A 20,194-nucleotide genomic window follows, 5' to 3' on the forward strand; every position below is an offset into this window, starting at 1 on the left:
CATGACGATATCCAGGCAATGATCATTATATAGGCATCACATCCAAGATTAGTAGACCAACTCCTGCCTGCATCTACTACTATTACTCCACACATCGACCGCTATCCAACATGCATCTAGTGTATTAAGTTAAAACGGAGTAATGCAATAAGAACGATGACATGATGTAGACAAGATCTATCTATGTAGAGATAGACCCCATCGTTTTATCCTTAGTAGCAACGATACACACGTGTCGGTTCCCCTTCTGTCACTGGGATCAAGCACCGTAAGATCGAACCCACTACAAAGCACCTCTTCCCATTGCAAGATAAACAGATCAAGTTGGCCAAACAAAAACCCAAATATCGGAGAAGAAATACGAGGCTATAAGTAATCATGCATATAAAAAATCAATGAAACTCAAATAACTTTCATGGATATAAAAAGATAGATATGATCATAAACTCAAAGTTCATCGATCCCAACAAACACACCGCAAAAGAGTTACATCATATGGATCTCCAAGAGACCATTGTATTAAGAATTCAAAGAGAGATGAAGCCATCTAGCTACTAACTACGGATCCGAAGGTCTACAAAGAACTACTCACGCATCATCGAAGAGGCACTAATGCAGGTGGTGAACCCCATCCGAGATGGTGTCTAGATTGGATCTGGTGGTTCTGGACTCTGCGGCGGCTGGATCAATATTTCGTCGACTCCCCTAGGGTTTTGGGAATATTGGGGTATTTATAGAGCAAAGAGGCGGTCCGTGGGGCACCCGAGGTGGGCACAACCCATCAGGGCGCGCCTGGGCCTCCTGGCGCGCCCTGGTGGGTTGTGCTCTCATCGGAGCACCCCCAGGCGCAGCCAGGGCCCATTATGTTCCTTCTGGGAAAAAAAATCTCCGTGAAGTTTCGTTGCATTTGGACTCCGTCTGATATTGATTTCCTGCGAGTCGCCCCCCGCGTGGGCGGCCGGGAGGCCCCCAGATCCCGTCGGCCAGTCCTCCCCTTCTCCTCCTCCTCCTCCCTCGCCGCCGCCCAAGGGCGCGGCCAGGCGAAGCCTGCCGTTGCCGGCGCCCCCGGGTCGGAGCGTGGCGGCGGGCCGGACGCCACGACGGGCGGTGGCGGCGCCTCGGCGACTTTGCTCCCCCGCGGCAAACGGCCTCGCGATCTGGTGCGTCGTGGTCGCCATGGACGGCGGCGGCATGGCCGGATCGGTTCGCGGCGGCGTGGCCGGATCTATGCCCAAGCGTGGGCCTTGATCGCTGGATTGCCGTCGGCACGGTGGCGAGTGCGACTCGTCGGCAGCTGGGCAGATCCGCCGGGATTCTACCATTGTCTGGTCCTTGACAGCGCGGGCAACCCTGGGGGAAACCCTAGATCTCCTTGGGATCGAGCGATGGCGGCGCTTTTGCGTCGTAGTCCCTCTTTAGGGCATCATTTTGGAGTTTACTCCGGTTGAAGGGACCAGCGACGTCGGCGGCGCACGTCTGGTGGAGCAACTGCCGATGAAAATCGCGCCGACTACGGTCATGGCGGACGATGGCGGCGTCTTAGATGTCGTTCCCTTGTCGAGGCATCGTCGTTGCAGTCTGCGTCATCAGGCTTGGGATGCTCCGGGGGAAACCCTAGATCTGGGTCTTCCGGATCGGATGATGATGGTGTTTTATCGCTTTCCCTCCTGGGGACATCGTTTTGGAGCAAGTGATGGCTGTGGGGATGGTGGAGCGGTGCTTCATCTCACACATTGATGGCGGCGGTTATCAGCGGCATGGCGCTGTGGAGGCTCGGCGTCCGATGCGCGGGATGGACTTGCGCAGGAGGAAGTAGCTGTCTGGCGTCATGGTGACGTCGATGGCTGAGTGGCCAGACAAGGTAGATGCCTCAATATGATCTGAAGACGGACCTGTGGAAGATGGCGGCGACGACACACGAGGCGTCTGACCGGATTGTGCCCCAGACCCGGTATGTGGCTCGGCTGGGGCTTCCGGCTTTTGATGTTAGGCTTAGGTGAGTGGTCTGAGTGGCCCAGCTAGCACCCCTTCATCGTATGGATAGGAGTAGCGGCATATGTTGCCAAGATGGTGGATTCAGGCATATTGTTGCAATACTTTGTAAGGTCCTCGAGAATAATCAATAAAAGTGCATCTCCCAGATGCAGAGGCCGGGGGTCATCCTCCTTTTCTAAAAAAAAAACATGCAGAAAACAACAACTGACACTTGGCACTATGTCAATAGGTTAGTACCAAAAAATGATATAAAATAACTACAAAATGATTATAAAAAATTCAAGATTGATAATATAACAACATGGAACAATAAAAAATATAGATACGTTGAAGACGTATCAAGGGGCGCGGCTGCCGTGGCTGAAGACGAGGCGGGGGGAGGGGCGCGGCCGCCGCCGGGAAGTGGATTCTGCAGGGAGGGGTGCGGCGGCAGTGGATAAGGGGGTGGGGGTTTGCTGGCCTGTATCAAAGGCTGGTTGATGCGTGCTTGCATCAGAGAGCAGCTAGCAGATTTTTTGTAGAAAAAGGAGCAGCTAGCAGATGTGTGTCGCTTGTGTGTGTTAGCAGACAGAAGCTAGCTAACTGCTGATGCGTCGCTGGTACTAATGTGTGTTAGCAAAGAGTAGCTAGCTAGCTACTGATGTGTCTTGTAATCTGTACTAATTATTATCTTTGAACTATTTGTATGAACTATGTGTCTTGTAATCTGTATTAATTATTATCTTTGAACCTTTTGGATGAACTATGTGTAGTAATCTGTACTATGTCTCTGAAACATTTGGCTGACTATGTTAGCTAGATAATTGCGTCCATTATTTAGAAAATGATACAGATAGTGCTTACACTCCCATTATAATTGAAAAACAGTACACACTTGCATACTCTAAAATGGCGACACATACTACATTATTGAAAGCTACATCAGTCCACGGATCTACCACAGGTGCTCAACTAGATCAACTTGACGCTGACAGTGAACTTGTTTGTCTCGAATATCACTCTGAGCTTGAAGAAACTGAGTCAATGTAGCCGCCTCTTGGTGAAAAGGTGTCACTAGTTCTCCCATGTTATCGTAGCGGTAGTCTACACGACTTCCACGCTCATCTTCTATTATCATGTTATACAGGATGATACAAGTTGTCATCACTTCTCCGAGTGTCTCCAGATCCCAATACCTTGCGAGTCCACGTACAATAGGAAAACGAGCTTGCAGAACACCAAAGGCTCGTTCGACATGCTTCTTGAAATCGGGAGAAATTTTTGTTCTTCTCACCTTTTGGATTTGGAATTGTCTTCACAAATGTTGCCCACTGCGGATATATGCCATCTGCAAGGTAATACCCCGTGTTGTAGTTGTGATCATTGATGGTATAATTCACTTCTGGAGCATGCCCATCAACTAGATTTGCAAACACGGGTGAACGGTGGAGAACATTTATATCATTATGAGATCCTGATAAACCAAAAAAAGAATGCCAAATCCAAAGGTCTTGTGAAGCAACGGCTTCAAGAATGACTGTGGGTACGCGTTTATGGCCAACAAAAAAACCTTTGTGTGCAGTAGGGCAATTTTTCCACTTCCAATGCATGCAGTCGATGCTCCCGAGCATACCCGGAAACCACCTTGCTCTCCAATTGCAAGTAATCTAGCAGTATCTTCAGCATTTGGAGATCTCAGGTATTGACCCCCAAAGACCTCGATCACAGCACGCACAAATCTTCTAAGATTTTCTAAAGCGGTGGACTTTGCTAGCCGACTATACTCATCAGTAAGATCGGCTGCTATCCGGCCCATAAGCTAGGATTCGAAATACTGAGGTCAATTTTTGATAAGGATGTAAACCAGGAAAACCAGCACTATTTCTTCTCAGGGAAAATAGCTATCATGTGCCTCTATAGCACTTGCTATGCGCAGAAAAAGAGGACGATGCATTCTATACCTGTGAAGAAAAACTTAAATGCGACATGAAGAGCGACTACTATGATGAAAATGAAACAGATGCACCAATTTCATACCTATTGCAACACATCTTTGCCTTGAAGGTGGGGTTCTCTGCAAAATAGTCCTTGTGGAGGTTCTGAAAGCTTTCGCAAAATCGCACTAGAGAGATTGACGTCCCGGTTGTGAACCTCCATGTCGTGGAGCATCCAACCGGGCTTCTTCTTCCTCTACTACAATTGCAGCCATCATGAGTTCCTCATCTTCGGAGGAGGAATCTTCGCAAAACTGTCGGGCCAAACTTCGACGGTGACTCATTTCGTTGTGGAGAGATGGCAGAGAAATGGCGAAAGAGAAGTAGAAGAGGAGGCACGTTCAGGATTGTGAGAGATATGAGGGGTGATCATGTATTTATAGAGCTGAAACTCGCCGTTGGAAAACTAGCCCTTGGAAACTAGCCGTTGGTAGATATGAAATATTCTTAAAATATAGAATAAGGGAGATGTTTAGGGAAACTGCTGGAGTTAAGTAATTTTTAGGGGAGAATCTTTTTAGGGGAGTCCCCTGTTTTGAGATATATATAGGGGAGAAATTTTAGGGGAACTGCTGGACTTGCCCTAATGTCTCTAAGTATATGTGTATTTGTTTTCCAAAAATTGAAACGTGAAAATTTGAATTTCGATCAATTCAATTTCGGCCTCCATGGAGGCCGAGCTCCATTGAGCATTTTTGGAGATCTCACAATTAACAACCTATTATATACTGAAAGCACAATACTTGCTTTTCTCGTCGAGGCACACGTGAATCCACATCATTTTTTTCAAAGGTTGCCCGGTTGGATCGACAACTTAATGAACATGTTCTATTCGGATTTGGAAACAGTTCAATCCCACAATCCTCTTGACCAGAGATAATCATAAAGTACGTGTATATTTGTATTCAATTTGCTCGTCCAAAAATTAAGGCTTGTCCTGGCTTTTCATATGGAGCATGTACTGGTCATATACTAAGGCTAGCCACCAGAATAATAAATTCGGTTTTGCCAATTCTCACTCCGAGGAGAATTAAATAAATCTCACTCAATAACACCGTATGATTTTACACGAAGATTGATGCGATTTTTTTTTTCTTGTTCAGTTTGATTGTTTTACAATTTTTGGTTGTTCTGGCTAGCGAGTGTGCAACTATAGTTGTGTGGTCAACTGGAGGAACTTGAAACATCATTTCTATGTGGGCTTTGAATTATGTGATGAGCTCATTGAAAGAATGAGCAAGCAAATTCCTTTAACAGGAGGTGAAGTGCTACAAACCATCTTAATTTTAAAAAACAACTGATGATAGAAGATATGCATAAGCAAAATTTGGAAATCAAATATAAAAAACATAAGTCACCATGGCACATCCTGTTACTTGTCATTCCCAATGAATGGTATTCTTGCCAGTTGACTTATGATAGAAGTACAACTAATGTATTTTATTGTGCTATATTAATTTGAATTTTCAATTCTATAATTTTTGGTATGCTAATTTGTTATTTAAGACTGTTCATTTGTGTATCTTCCAAAAATAAAAAGTGCAACAAAGGTGTATGAAAACAGGGGAAAGGAAAAAATAAAATTGAAAATAGATAAATATAAATATCATAATGTCATAATTCTACATAAACACACTAATATAGCACAAGAAAATACATTTTGTGTAATATGAACCTCCCTGAGACCATATGTTTATCTATCGGTCAATTTGAACATACTCAAGATGATGCCCTTGCAATTGTGAAGGCCATTGGGCTAGTTACTAGAACAAAAGAAAAACATATACAGACCAAACGGGTTGAGCACACCAAGTATAGTGATCCATGATAGGCAGCAAAGCATGTACTACTAGTTAAGAGCATCTACTGCCGAGCGCCTCAAACCGGTCTCAAACGCCCGAGCGGTCGTCCCGGTCACTGAACGGTAAAAAAAAACCCAAACACCCAGGCGCCTCAAACCGGCTTCAAACGCTCGGGCTAACCGTCATCCCTTATATGCAGCCCCAATTTGGACAGATATGGGGCAGTCCGGGCGCGTTCACCATGTTGGACGGACGACCGGGTCCCACCCGTAATCACCCATAAACCCAACGGGTGTTTCCTCCGATGGGGGTGTTAGTGCCACGTGGCGCCGTTTCGGCTTGCCGCCCGAGGGACAAGGTCCCGCTATTTAAGCCGTACAACGTCCCCCAGCCCTAGCCACATCCGCTTCCTCCCTCCCCGTGCTGCCAGCCCGAGCCCATCCACTTCTCTCCCTCCTCCCTCGTTGTGCGCCTCCGCCATGGCCTGGCAGAAGAAGACCACCTATGCTATGCCGACACCGGAGCGGCGCTTCCGGATGCTCGAGGAGATCTGTGTTAGATGCGGATCACAACGGGCCTGCCTCCGGATTCGTTCGAGCAGCAGCCGGGCCCCATGGAGTAGGAGGAGGGGGAGGAGGAGGAGGAGCCGAAGCCGGTTGTGGACTTTTCCATGGAGGACACCATGGCAGAGGTCGAGGTCACCCAAGCGGCGGAGATGGCGTAGCAGACCGCTATCCTGGAGTCCATCCAGGATGAGGCGTATGTCCAGGCCAACCGGTGGTTCATCCGGCAAGAACGGGCGGCGACCGACGCACTTTTCACCGAACTGGACACGGAGGAGGAGGTGGAGACCGACCCGGAGGAGCCGCAGGAGCCGGAGTTACGGCTGCCGCCCATCTACCCGGACCCGGGCACGAAGATCGTGGACAGCTCCAACGAGGAGTAGGGTAGTGTAGGTTTTAGTTGATCTACGTAGTGTGTAGGTTTTTCTCGTTTGCATGCTTTGTATGGATTTAATGTTTTAAGTAGTATTCGGATGCACATAACAAAATTTGAGGGATGCCCAGTCAATGCCCGCAGACGCACCCGGGCGCGTCCGCGGGCGTTTGAGGGCCCGAATTTGGTGTCCGCGGCTATAGATGCTCTAAGTGGCGTGCCGATTAGTCAAAACCTATGTATATTTGTGGAGAAAAATTAAATTGATGCATTCAAACATATGGGACCCGAAAATTTTCTCTTGGGATACCTTGGTGCCAATTATAGCATACCAAATCCTTCTCCATACCCATGTCAATTAAGTACCCAATAAATTTGTACCGATCCTCTTAAAACTGAAAATGGGGAAATAATAAGTTCGAGCCCACCATTATAATAGAAGTATGCCTAATGTATTTTCTTGCAATATATTAATTTGAATTTTCAGTTCTATAGTTTTTGGTATGTTAATTTTTTGTTTTAGACCCTTCATTTGCATATTTTCCAAACTAAAAAGCGCAATAAAAAATGTGTTGGAAAACAGAAGAAAGAGGAAAAAACTGAAAATGAAAGCGCAAAGGACAAATAAACAACAAAATGTCATAATTCTACCTAAACAGATTAATATAGCACAAGAAAATGCATTCCGTGTAATATGAACCTCCTTGAGACCATACATTTTGCCAAATTTTCCTCTCATTTGTTGTTTTAGACCCTTCATTTGCGTATTTTCCAAAAATAAAAGTTCAACAACAAGGTGTAGGAAAACAGGAAAAAAGGGGAAAACAAAAGTGAGAATAGATAAATAAACAACAAAATGACATAAATTCTACCTAAACACACTAATATAGCACAAGAAAATACATTCCATGTGATAAGAACCTCCCTGAGACCATATGTTTATCCATCGATCAGTTTGAGCACACTGAAGATGATGCTCTCGCATTTGCGAAGGCCACTGGGCTAGTTACTGGAATAGTAAAAATAGAGACCAAAAGGGTCGAGCACACCAAGTATAGTGATCCATGACAGTATGCAGCAAAGCATGTAACAACTAGTTGAGCAGGATGCTGATTAGTCAAAACCTACGTGTATATGTGAAGAAAAATTAAATTGATGCATTCAAACATATGGGACCCGAAAATTTTCTCTCGGGATACCTTGGTGCCAATTATAGCATATACCATACCAAATCCTTCTCCATATCCATGTCAATTAAGTACCCAATAAATTCCTAACGATCCTCCTAAAACTGAAAAGGGGAAACAATAAGTTCCAGTCCGCCATTAGGCATCTGATCAGAACCTACGTGACGACATAAGTTGAAAACTCGAAACGTTAAATCTACTCCAATTATGGAAAGCATTGAGTGTGCATGGACGCGTCCAGGGAAGAGTGAGAGAGAACAGAGATGTGCCAAGATTACTACGAATAAGTCCGTGATCTCGACCACATTAAACCCAGCCAGCCTTATGCGCAAAAAAAAAAAAAACCCAGCCAGCCTGCTGTGATCTCATGCGATCTTCAAATTTGGCAAGTGAACTTGCATTCCTCTCAGATCATCTCCGGCCTTGTATAAGTAGGCAAGCACAGATCCCATCCAAGAAGAACTCAACTCGTGTGCCAAGAAAAACCAAATCCAAAGCGCGTCCATGGACGTGGTGCAAGTCGGCGATGAGGAGGTGCAAGTCGGCAATGAGGAGGTGCAGCCGGCGCCGACCCTGGAGCTAAACCTCCTCGGCGCTGTCGGTGCTGAGGCGAACGCCGTGGCGGAGGCGGAGAAGGGAAAGGCCAAGTCGAGTGAGGCGGCCGGGCCTTCGTCGGTGGTGGCAGCCGCCGGCGGCGAGAAGCGCCGCGTGTTCAAGTGCAACTACTGCCCGCGCAAGTTCTACACGTCGCAGGCGCTGGGTGGCCACCAGAACGCGCACAAGCGCGAGCGCTCCGTCGCCAAGGGCGTCGCTGCGGGGCGGGGCGCCGGTCCTGGCGGCCCACTCGTGCCACACCACCTTCGCTTTCCCAACGCCTGGCCCTATTCCGCCACCGGCAGGTCGTTCCTCGGCGTCGCGGCGCCGTTCTACGGGATGCACATGCACCACAACCTCCCCGGGTGGGCCCCGGCGGCCCAGCCGTCCCTCGCCGGGCTCACCCGTCACGCCGGCACCGACCGCCCGATGTACCCGCTGGCGGAGGCCTACGGCTTTGGCGCGTCGCCCAGGGCCCCCATCCCGGCGGCCTCCCCTCGCGCGCCGTCGATGACCGCGATCCAGTGGGGTGGTGGCAGCGGCAGTGGCAGTGGCAATGGCGGCGATCATAGCGTTGATGAAGCGAAGCAAGAAGAGGAGGAGATCGCCAACACGGTAGACTTGACTCTCAAGCTCTAGCTAGCTCCGTAGAGTCTGATCATTACTCCGTTAGAGCCTTATAAGCTTCGGTCTTGTTGTTGACAATTATGGTCAATGCTATCAGTCACTTAATTACTTGTTGATAGGAGAAGTTCATTCAGTTCATGGTCGCTTGGCTCTTATGGAAGGAGCGCGACAACAGAATTTTTGAAGTTCAGTTCTCGTCGGTTGACCGTCTGTTAGACCTCATCAAATCCACAGCGCATGATTGGTTTAAGGCTGGGTCCTTAATTATGTCTTAAAAATCTGTTTGTTTAGGTCTCTACCATCTCGCTCTCATGTTTGCTATTGTTTGTATGGTCGTTTAGTTTTTGTTGTATCTCTAAGACATTTGCACTCTTTATAATACAATTCTCTCTTGCATGGTTCGAAAAAAGAAGTTCATTAACAGTTCTTTCTTATACTATTTGTTAGTGCATTGTGAACTAGCTCGTCGGGGTTCTAGCAACTAAATATTCACACTTTTACTTCTATACAGCCCCTAAACACATCAACAAATGAGATCTCTCCATACGTCTTTATAATAAAGGGTAGGACGATTACTTTTTTTAAAGCGTGACACACGGCATGTGCACGTACGGCACTGGGCCGGCCTATTTTTCACTTTATTTCCTCTTTTGTAAAACCTTAAAAAAAGTGCCGACAAGATTCCAACCCAACACCTATACGCTTAGTACAAGCTAACTGACCAACTGGACTAGTGTTTTTGTTGTGTCTTGTTACTCCCTCTGTCACGGGTTAGAAGTCGCACTTCATTTTTTCATGCATTTTTAGAATAGAAGAGGATTAAGACGTGCTGGCAATTAATGCAAAGTTAATTAGGCCATTTTGAGTGCACGTGGGTTGTATGCGGTCGGTCTCCACCACTACGTGCGCTAGGACTGCTCGTTTACTGGCTGTGGGGCACACCGCGCATTAATTTCTTCTCTAATTTGGCACTGTAGTTAACAATCGATATTATTTTTCAGTACATGATACAATCAATCACTAACCATCTTGGTTCCAGAAAATTTTCCAGCGCGCTTTCTAAACCGTGATGAAGGGAGTACCCTTTTCTTTTTTATTATTAAAAACTACCTCTGTCCGAGATTATTGGTCCCATGAGCAAACTAACCGCGTCTGAAATTTTTTTGAGGGACGCATCCGATTTTTTAGGGCCGCTGGATGTACGCATTTTTTCCCTTCAATTTCCTTTCGCTGCATGTGTGCACGATTTGTTAGATGCTCGCGTTATTAGTTGCATGCAAAACAAAGCAGGCAACGAGCCCCGCGGATGCCAGCTGTGGACGTGGGGCGTAATTGGCTGCATGCAAAAGCAAAGCGTGGCCACCGGCTGCATGCCATAACTGTGGGTATCAACAATACTGAACATACAAAGGTTTACATGCTTTTACACGCTGACTAGAATCTTTTCAAACTAATTAATTTGTGAAGTTTTTTTTCATGGGGGTGGGCCCCTTCTCCCCCTTAATCTCCAGTCAAAACCTACCTTTGTGTAAAAGCTTGTATCCTTTTGTACGTATAGCATTACTCCTGTGGGTACTCCGGTTGGCCTTTTTCACGCTCGAATCACACGTCGTTAGCGTTAGATCATGGGTCGTTAGCTTAAACTTTTTCCTAGGTACCCGCGCTTCTCCCATCGGGCCGAATAAACTCGAATGGAGGTATTATAATAACACTAACCAACGCGAGATTTTTTTATTTGTTCGCTTTTCATTCCATTTTTTTTCTCTTTCTTTTTCTATTTTCATTTTATTTTATTTTTTAAAATTCACAAACTATTTTTGAATCATAACTTTTTTCTTAAATTTGTGAACTTCTCAAATTCGTCAACATTTTCTTAATTTGTGAAGTTTTTTTTTCAAATCTGTGAACTTTTTCTGAATCTATGATTTTTTAAAAATTCATGAGCTCTTTTTTAACCTTTCTTTCAAATTCATGAACGGTTTTTTTAAATTGGTGAATTTTTTTCAAATATGCGAACGCTTGGGTCGGCCCAACAGGCATCCGGCGGGAGTGATGCGGTCGCCTAGTTGGGCCAAGGCCGAAGAGGTCGCCTAATCGATCATATAAGCTCATGTAAAAGAATTGGGTCATTTAATCTACGCCTAAAAACATGCTCTCAAGCATATCCTTCTAGCCCTACCGGAACACCCTGCATTGAATATGATCTATTTTTGAACATGCATGAAATGACCCCAAAATTTTGCAGTAGGTGGGCATGCGCATGGTAGGCATCCATGGCATGTTTCAACGAATTCCGACACTGTATGCGAGTTGCATCACGCCCGGCCATTTATCGGTCATTTTTCGTTGAGAACTGTCAAAAACTCAAACAACTTCGCATGATGCCTTGAACTGGTCATAAAAGCTGGTGGATTTTTTTTGGCCATTTGAAGGATGTCCAGAAACAATGTGCTCTTATAAGGAGCCTTCTGGCCAACCCGAACACCCTCCATTTAACATGGTATGGTTTTTACATCTTAAAATGATCCCAACTTTTTCAAGTAGGTGGGCATGCCCATGGTAATCATCCATGCCAGGTTTGAACAATTTCTAACACCGTATGCAAGTTATGATGCGATCGTCCATTTATCGGCCTTTTTTGACCGAGAGAACTCTAGGAAATGCAAAATTGTCGAACAAAACAACTTGACATGGTGCCTTGAATTGGTCATAGAAGGCCATGAAAAATTTAGGGCCATTTCAAAGATGTCAGGAAAACAAATGGAGTCTTCTGGCCTACCAGAACACCATCCATTGAACATGATCTATGCTTGAACATCCTTCAAAATGACCACAACTTTTGCAAGCAGGTCAGCATGCCCATGTTAGGCATCCACGTTAGGTTTAAACGACTTCCGATTCCGTATGCAAATTGCGACACGTCCGACCATTTATCAGCTTTTGTACCGAGAAAACTCCAGAAAATGCAGAATTTGTCAAAAAAAATTACTTGGCATTGTGCCTTGAATTGGTCATACAAGGCCATAAGAAAATTAGGGCCCTTTCAGGGATGTCGAGAAAAACACCCTCCTTTGAATATGTTCTAAGTCTTGGACATTCTTGAAATGACCCCAACTTTTGCAATCAGGTGGGCATGCCCATGGTAGGCAACCATGCCAGGTTTGAATGTTTTTCGACACTGTATGCAAGTTGCGACACGTCCGGCCATTCATCGCCATTTTTACTTACAAAACTCCAGAAAATGCAGAATTTGTCGAAAACTAAAATATTTTGGCATGTTGCCTTGAATTGGTCACAAAAGGCCATGGAGAAAAATAGGACCATTTTAAGGATGTTGAAAAACAACGTGCTGTCGGATGGACCATTCTGGCCTTACCCAAAAACTCTCGGTTGAACATTGTGTTTTTGTGAACATCCTTGAAATGACCCCAACGTTTTCAAGCAGGTGGACATTCCCATGTTAGGCATCCATGCGGGTTTGAACGATTTTCGACATCGTATGTAAGGTTCGACACATCCGGCCATTTATCACCCTTTTTGACCGAGAAAACTTGAGAGGATGCAAAATTTATAGGAAACTAAAACAACTTAGCAAGGTGCTCTCAAATGGAGCCTTCTGGACACCCTACGTTGAACATGGTATTTTTTTGGATATTCTTGAAATGATTCCAACTTTTGCCAGCTGGTGGGGCAATGCCCACGGTAGGCATCCATGCCAGGTTTGAAGGAAAAATATATTTAAAATCATAATTTCAACAGGTACTTAAAACTGTTGTTTTGAGTTTTAACATAACTAATAAATACAAATGGATAAAATTGAAAATAGTAAATGCTTTATTTTAAAATAATTTAATAAATAAATATTTTACAGAAAATTATAATCATTATTTAAAACAATTACTTAAAACTTAAAATTTTGTATTCAATACAGAAAAGATAGAATCATTATTTAATTTTTTACTTGAAAATTAAAATTTTTTATTTAAAAAGGAGGAAAACGAATTAATGAAAAAATTGTTTTTTTTTGGAAAAAGTAGAAAAGGAAATAAAACGCTTAGGCCTTGGCCCGACTAGGCGTGACATCGCTCCCGTCGGGCGTGTGTTGGGCCGGCCCAAGAGTTTTCGGATTTGAAAAAGTTCATCAATTTTTGTTAAAAAATCATGGATTTGATTTTTTTGCAAATTTAGAAAAAAATCACTAAAAAAGTTGCAAAAAATAAGAAAGTGTTTTTCTTGACCATCCCATGGCAAAATAATCTACTAATTCAAATTTTCTTTTCAATTATTTTCTTGTCTCCTATTTTATACAAAACATGGGCATCTATATGTTGAACTTTTTTCCCCAAGTTTTCTTCTGTGTGTTTTAAAATTCTAGCTTTTTTTTAGTTTCATAACTAGCATGGATCCACAAAAACAATCAGAAATTTGGGCTTTTCATGTCCTTTTTTTATTTTGCCATTACACTGACCGGGGGGTGGGGGTGGAGTGCCGTTACTAGGGATGGTCGGCGTCTTAGGTTCACGCTGGGGTCTATCCTGCCGAACAAAAACGTCTGGTTTCGTTCAATGCAGGGTCCTTTAATGAGAGGGGTCCACCGGATATTGGCATCCAAGATTTAACGGTTGTGCTTCTTGGTTTAATGAGAGTCCAATGGATTAATAGGAACATGTTTATGACTTTTGTCGGCTTTTCTAGCATATATTTTCCTAGTTTTAACTCATATTGTGCTTTTTTCTATAAACTTAACTCATACTATTGCGCTTTTAGTAATAGATACTAGAATAGATAGCTTGACAGACGGAGGCATACGTGGAGAGAGGCGATCCCATCCTGCTGCCTGCCAATTGTATGGCTTGCCGGTCGTGCTTTGCCCACTTGTCCTTGTCCCATTTTTCTTAATCCGAGAATTAGATTGATCGGCGTGATTTCAATACTCGATCCCGACCGACGATGGACGAGATCCAGATTGATGGCAGCGGCGACGGCACGCAGGCCCCCGCCGACGTTTATGGGGCTGGCCTAATTGCATGCGACGTCGTCGATGGGGCTGGCCTAGGGACGTGCACGTCCCACGTTAGCCAACGCGGTCAAAGAGATTAGACTAGGAAATAACACACCTGACCAAGGCCCGAACGTGTGCACATATTGGCCATGCAATGCTAGCAGCCTAGGAAACAACACACACTCCATATATCTGAGTAATACTCCCTCCGTCTTAAAATTCTTGTCTTAAAATGTGAATAGATGTATTCGTATATAGACAAATCTAAGATAAAATTTTTGGGACGAAGAGAGTAATAATAATAGCAGCAGCGGCAGTAAACCGAGGAGAAAGAAGAATATACTGAAGCTAAATAAACAGACAGCGCAATAGATGCACATAGTTTTGGCGTCAGGTGCACTGACTGAGGTACTGTTTTACAGGCCAATAGAGTAAACGTTGGGGACTGAGATGGGCCAATCGCAGGATAGATCCTGGATGAGTGCATCTCGTCTCGTCTCGTCGTCAACCATCCTAGCCGTAGTACTACGTGTTCAACTGCCCCGACCGGCGGGCGCACTGACGGAGACAAAGCTACCGGCAGTGCGACGACCGGGCAAATCTCACGCGCCGACGTGCCAGCGCCCACACCGCACGTGCGAGCGCCAACGCTGGTGGAGCACAAGGTGCCACAGGGGCGGACTCGACTCGTCCTCGCATCGCGCGCCCCTCCTACTCCTACAATAAAAGACGCTTTGCTTGCCCACCGATAGGCTACGCGCTCCTGTGTGTGTGTGTGCGCGTGTGTTTGTCAGTCACCACACCACCACTGATCCGCATCTTAACCAGATTCTCTCCGGGGCCAGATTCTAAGCTAACCAGGAGCGACCTGCCGCCTTCATCCATGGAGAAGAGGGAGGAGGAGGAGAGCAAGGTCCCGCTGCTGGAGCCCTGCAGCAGGGAGGCGGCGGCGGCGGAGCACGATGTGAATGTGAGCGGCGGCGGCCTGGGGCGGCGGCTGTTGGGGGAGAACCGGAGGCTGTGGGCGGTGGCGGGGCCGTCCATCTGCACGCGCTTCTCCACCTTCGGGATCGCCGTCATCAGCCAGGCCTTCATCGGCCACATCGGCGCCACCCAGCTCGCCGCCTACGCCCTCGTCTCCACCGTCCTCATGCGCTTCAGCAACGGCATACTGGTATGCAACCTACCAACCCCTCAATCAAAATGCCTTCATCTTATTCTTGTATTGTAAAACAACGGTATTGGCCGTATACATCTGCTTCAATCGGCTGCCAGCTTTCATCATAACATAAATAAACAGGAGCATGCATGCATAACAATGAAGAACACTGTTCCTCTTTTCTCTTCTTGGCAAAAAATAGAGAGTACAAGTGGTAGCATGTTTTCGTACTGACGATCCTGACACAAACATGATAGAGAAACATATACGCCAACTGCATCCTGGCCCTTGATCCCAACAACCACAGGAAAAAACCGTGTCGTGGTCCATCTTTGGCACAACAAAAGTACAGTTTCTTGTCGACTTGAGAGGAAAAGTTATACTCGTTTCTTTACTTATTGTCGGCTGTGTGCTTTCAACTTTTTAAGTCACTGTCAATGTCAAAATGGAACAACCTTTGGATTTTTTTTCTTTGAGCGAAAACAACCCCGTTGGATAATAGTAAATGCCATTTCCATCACAGGCCGGCATTTCCCGAGAGAACGTGGCATCTTAACTTGTCCTGCAAATCCCACACTAGTAATTGCAAGGAATATTTGGACGCATAGCTCCTAGATTTAATATTTTTTTGAAAATTAGAATTTATTCATGAAATTTTAAAGATGTTAAAAAATACAAAAATGAATTTAAAATTCTTTTATGAATTTTGAAGGATAATAATAGTTTTCTAGAAAATCCATAAATAGAAAACAAATAAGAGAAGAGAAATTAAAAGAAGAGAAGGAAAAAATGATTTTTTCGTTCCAAAAAAAAGGAATAAATGATTAGGAAAATAAAAATAGAAATAAAAAGCCGACAGAAAATTAGTAAAACCAACAAGGGAAAACACATGAAGCAAGAAACAAAAATCAGACAAACCTTCTAACAACTTTTTTTTAGGGAACCTTCTAACAACTGAGAAGAAGCTTCCCAAAACCAGAAAACCCTCTCGTGCGCTACTGGTGTTGGGTCCCAGTGTCCCACTCACCAAATGATTTCTTACGCGGGTCCCACCCACCAATTTTTTTGGGGGAATTGCCTACCAAATGGGAAATGCGTTGGTGGACATCTTTTTTTTGGTGGACATCGAGGGAAAATAAATGGCGGAGGAGGTCTTCCGCAGTGTCTTAACGGTACCTCTGCTCCCCCTCCCTCTTATCTGTCTCCTTCCCGGCAGCGTCGGATGGATGCAGATTCAGGTTGCGGCAACTTGAGAACTGAATGATGTCGAGCAAGGTTCAGAGTTCTGACACCTCATCGCATGACATTCCCTACTAGGCCTTGCAGCGACGAACATTGTTGAGCAACACATAGCCAGATGACCTCTGAATCCGTGACCCTTAATTCCTTATTGACATAACTATGCTAGCTTCATCACTCTCCATTAGCTGATCACCCTCCATATAGTAAGATGACCTCTGAAGTCTGAATTCATGATCCTTGGCACGCACTAGTACTGTTATCACAAAGCCATCCAGTGCAGCACGTTCCCACATCCAGTGCAACATGTCCACTTACACCCTGAACTTCAGAGGTTTCACTGCATCAGAAATAAACTTCTTGAGACGAGAAAGAAAAGGAGCTGATCATCTTAATAACTAATAAAATGGGCTTAAACTGAATGCAGCTGGGCATGGCGAGCGCGCTGGAGACTCTGTGCGGGCAGTCGTACGGGGCGAAGCAGTACCACATGATGGGCATCTCCCTGCAGCGCTCCTGGATCATCCTGACCGGCTGCGCCGTGCTCATGCTCCCCATCTTCGTCTTCACCGAGCCTCTCCTCGTCTTCATCGGCCAGGACCCGACCATCAGCGCCGTCGCCGGGACCATCTCGCTCTGGTACATCCCCGTCATGTTCGCGTGCGTCTTCAGCTTCACGCTCCAGATGTACCTGCAGGCGCAGAGCAAGAACATGATCATCACCTACCTTGCGTTTGTCTCCCTCGGCGTCCATCTCTTCCTGTCATGGCTCTTGACCGTCCGGCTGAACCTTGGACTCGACGGGATCATGACCTCCATGGTCATCGCCATGTGGATTCCTGTGTTTGGGCAGCTCATCTTCGTCTTCTGCGGTGGCTGCCCTCTCACATGGACCGGGTTCTCCTCCGTGGCACTCACGGACCTCGTTCCTGTCCTCAGGCTCTCGCTATCCTCTGGTGTGATGCTCTGGTATGAACAAACTTGAATTTTCACTGTATATGCACTTTCGGTCCTTATCAGAATTTTGTATGCATCTGGTCTAGCAATAATGCTTGTTTGTCCCTGTTTGCATTTTCAGTTTGGAATTGTGGTACAACACCATACTGGTGCTCCTAACCGGGTACATGAGGAATGCAGAGGTTGCACTTGACGCTCTTTCAATATGGTAATACATATTAATTCACTACTTTATATAACTCAGAGTTCACTCTTTCATTTTTCCTGAAGCTCATTGTATAGCTTTGGCTTTTGAAGCTCATTTCACATTTCTTATTGTTTCCTTGTCTTGGCACATGAGAAACTAATCAAGTACTGTGATTTTCAATCTCTGAAATCTGCAGTCTTAACATCAACGGTTGGGAGATGATGATTTCTATTGGCTTTTTGTCTGCAATAGGGTAACTTCTCAATCTTAGAACTCCCTGTTATTTGTATCATGCTATTGAATAAGTTTTCAGATTTTTGATGATAATGATTTTGTGTGTTATAGAGTGCGCGTTGCAAATGAGCTCGGAGCTGGAAGTGCAAGAAGGGCCAAGTTCGCCATCATAAATGTCGTCGCCACTTCTTTCTCAATAGGCCTTGTGTTCTTCATATTTTTCCTCTTCTTCCGCGGAAAGCTTTCCTACATATTTACCACCAGTGAAGAGGTAGCTGCCGCAGTTGCAAGCCTGTCGCCTCTTCTAGCCTTCTCCATCTTGTTGAACAGTGTTCAACCAGTGCTATCAGGTTTGCTTTAGCATTTGACTGAATTCTAAATGCGTATCCATTACAAAAATTTCGTTTGGTTAACTTTAGAAAAGAAAATTAGGACAAATATTTGCCTTCCATATACGAATACAATATTCTTTTGGTTTACTGAAAATATAATCCCGTTTGTTCACCCTCTAGGTGTTGCTATCGGTGCGGGTTGGCAGAGTATAGTTGCCTATGTTAACATCACAACATATTACTTGATTGGTATCCCTGTTGGAGCAATCCTTGGTTATGTTTTTGGATATCATGTGAAGGTAAGAACATTATTTCAGATGACGTTGTTGTATCAGTCAATCAGTTGTGCCTCTTGGCTCTAATAAGTTGTGGTCCTAACTCCATCTCCTTGGTTGCATTGTTGCTATAGGGCGTTTGGGTTGGCATGCTGCTCGGAACACTGATCCAAACAATTGTACTTGTGTTCATTACAATTAGGACTGACTGGGATAAACAGGTTAGCTTTGTTATAATTGTTCGATCATTATTGTACTCAAACATTGTTAAGTAAGTCTTTATATGTGTAACCTATTTTGCAAATCAGTTATAAGTATATATTGTGTGCTAGACTAGAAGGGTGTAGGAGATATACTCAATTATGGTTTCTATTCCTTCTGATTTTTCAGGTAGAGGTTACTCAGGAGAGATTGAAGAGATGGTACATCACGGATGGGAACAAAGGGAAGCCAGATTCAAGGGGAAGTCCATGAGACTAATAATCTAGCACATGTAATGAATCGCCATGAGATAGAGGAACTTGTATATCCGGCTTGATCAGAGTTTGCAGTTGAAGAATGAACGGATGGAGCAATAGTAGGCGTAGGCGCGTTGAAGGTTGTTCCTCAAGATCGAGCAGATGATGACAGTGATGCAAGCTCCATTAGAGAAGGAAAAACATGTCACTCAAGAAGGGACACTTGATCTAACCACTGCCTCAGCATGTAAAATATGCCCTGGACTGCTATGAGCTAGCTGGTGGCACAAGTGTTGTTTGCATGCTGAAAGATTTTGGTTGTGATTAGCAAACATGGTGTTTGTATATGAACTGCATTCGCTTGGCCTTGTCATCTGTGTCTTGTTATGATCATCAAACAATCAGTTTGGTGTAGATTCATTCTATCGGTTTAATTACAAGTCAACATGAAACTTATCGCGGTTTATACAATAGAGGGGAATGTGACAGTATCACTGCGCAATTGTATTACTAGCTAGTACTAGAAGCCTAGAACAGAAAAATATACACCGAAAGGCAGGTTGAGCTAGCACACCAATTACAGGGATCTATTACATGCAACAAGCCAATGAATTAATTAGTACATGCGCGCATACTCCTCTGGCACTCTCGCTAGCAGCCACCGGCGCCACCACCGGTACTGCCAGCGCCGCCGCCACCGGCACTGCTAGCCGCGGCGGCAGAAGCAAACATGGCGCCAGACATGAGTAGAATTTTCGCCCGGAGAAAAACGATCAAACACGTTATGTACAAGTGCAAATTAGCATCTGCCACGCAATATATTAACATGAGGCTCTTCGTTCTTGCGTGTTTGCTTCATCAAGGGTTCTTCGCCGTGTTGAAATGTTGAACGCGCTCATTTTATTAAGGTATGCGCTGCTGATTTGTTGCTACACGTCGAGTAGTGGCATGGTCAGCCATGGCTACGAAAAGTAACTCCAAGCGACTTGGTATGTCACACAATACCGAAAATGCTAGATTCACGGACTATCACGGGCGTTTTACGGAGTTTTCCTCTAACAAATCTCTCTCTCCCCCTGATTTTCAGGGGGTGCGGGCCCTTCCTCTCCCAATCGGTATTTCTATTGGTCCACCTCAAGTACTCTGTGAAGTCCGTATTAATTCTCCCTGTTGATGTAGCATTACTCCACACAATACTTTGCTACACTCTGGGAAGGGAAGAAAGTGGCTCTGAAAG

At 45.1% G+C, this 20,194-nt stretch overlaps 1 protein-coding gene across 1 annotated transcript; it reads left to right on the forward strand.

Annotated features, from left to right (window-relative positions):
• Nucleotides 1-14,861: 14,861 nt before the first annotated feature.
• LOC109774827 (protein DETOXIFICATION 21) lies at nucleotides 14,862-19,371 on the forward strand. Its single transcript, XM_020333601.4, has 8 exons — nucleotides 14,862-15,290; nucleotides 16,942-17,483; nucleotides 17,593-17,679; nucleotides 17,855-17,911; nucleotides 18,004-18,242; nucleotides 18,405-18,523; nucleotides 18,634-18,720; nucleotides 18,890-19,371. The coding sequence occupies exons 1-8, from the start codon at nucleotides 15,000-15,002 to the stop codon at nucleotides 18,971-18,973; spliced, it is 1,506 nt and encodes a 501-aa protein (XP_020189190.1). The 5' UTR covers nucleotides 14,862-14,999; the 3' UTR covers nucleotides 18,974-19,371.
• Nucleotides 19,372-20,194: the final 823 nt, after the last annotated feature.

This window comes from Aegilops tauschii, chromosome 5 (assembly GCF_002575655.3).
Source record: "Aegilops tauschii subsp. strangulata cultivar AL8/78 chromosome 5, Aet v6.0, whole genome shotgun sequence".
Classification (NCBI taxonomy): domain Eukaryota; kingdom Viridiplantae; phylum Streptophyta; class Magnoliopsida; order Poales; family Poaceae; genus Aegilops; species Aegilops tauschii.

Coding starts and splice junctions, on each gene's coding strand:
- LOC109774827 (XM_020333601.4), top strand. CDS start 15,000: ATGGAGAAGAGGGAGGAGGAGGAGAGCAAGGTCCCGCTGCTGGAGCCC. Junction 18,524..18,633: donor TTTTTGGATATCATGTGAAG/GTAAGAACATTA, acceptor TTGTTGCTATAG/GGCGTTTGGGTTGGCATGCT. Junction 18,721..18,889: donor GGACTGACTGGGATAAACAG/GTTAGCTTTGTT, acceptor CTGATTTTTCAG/GTAGAGGTTACTCAGGAGAG.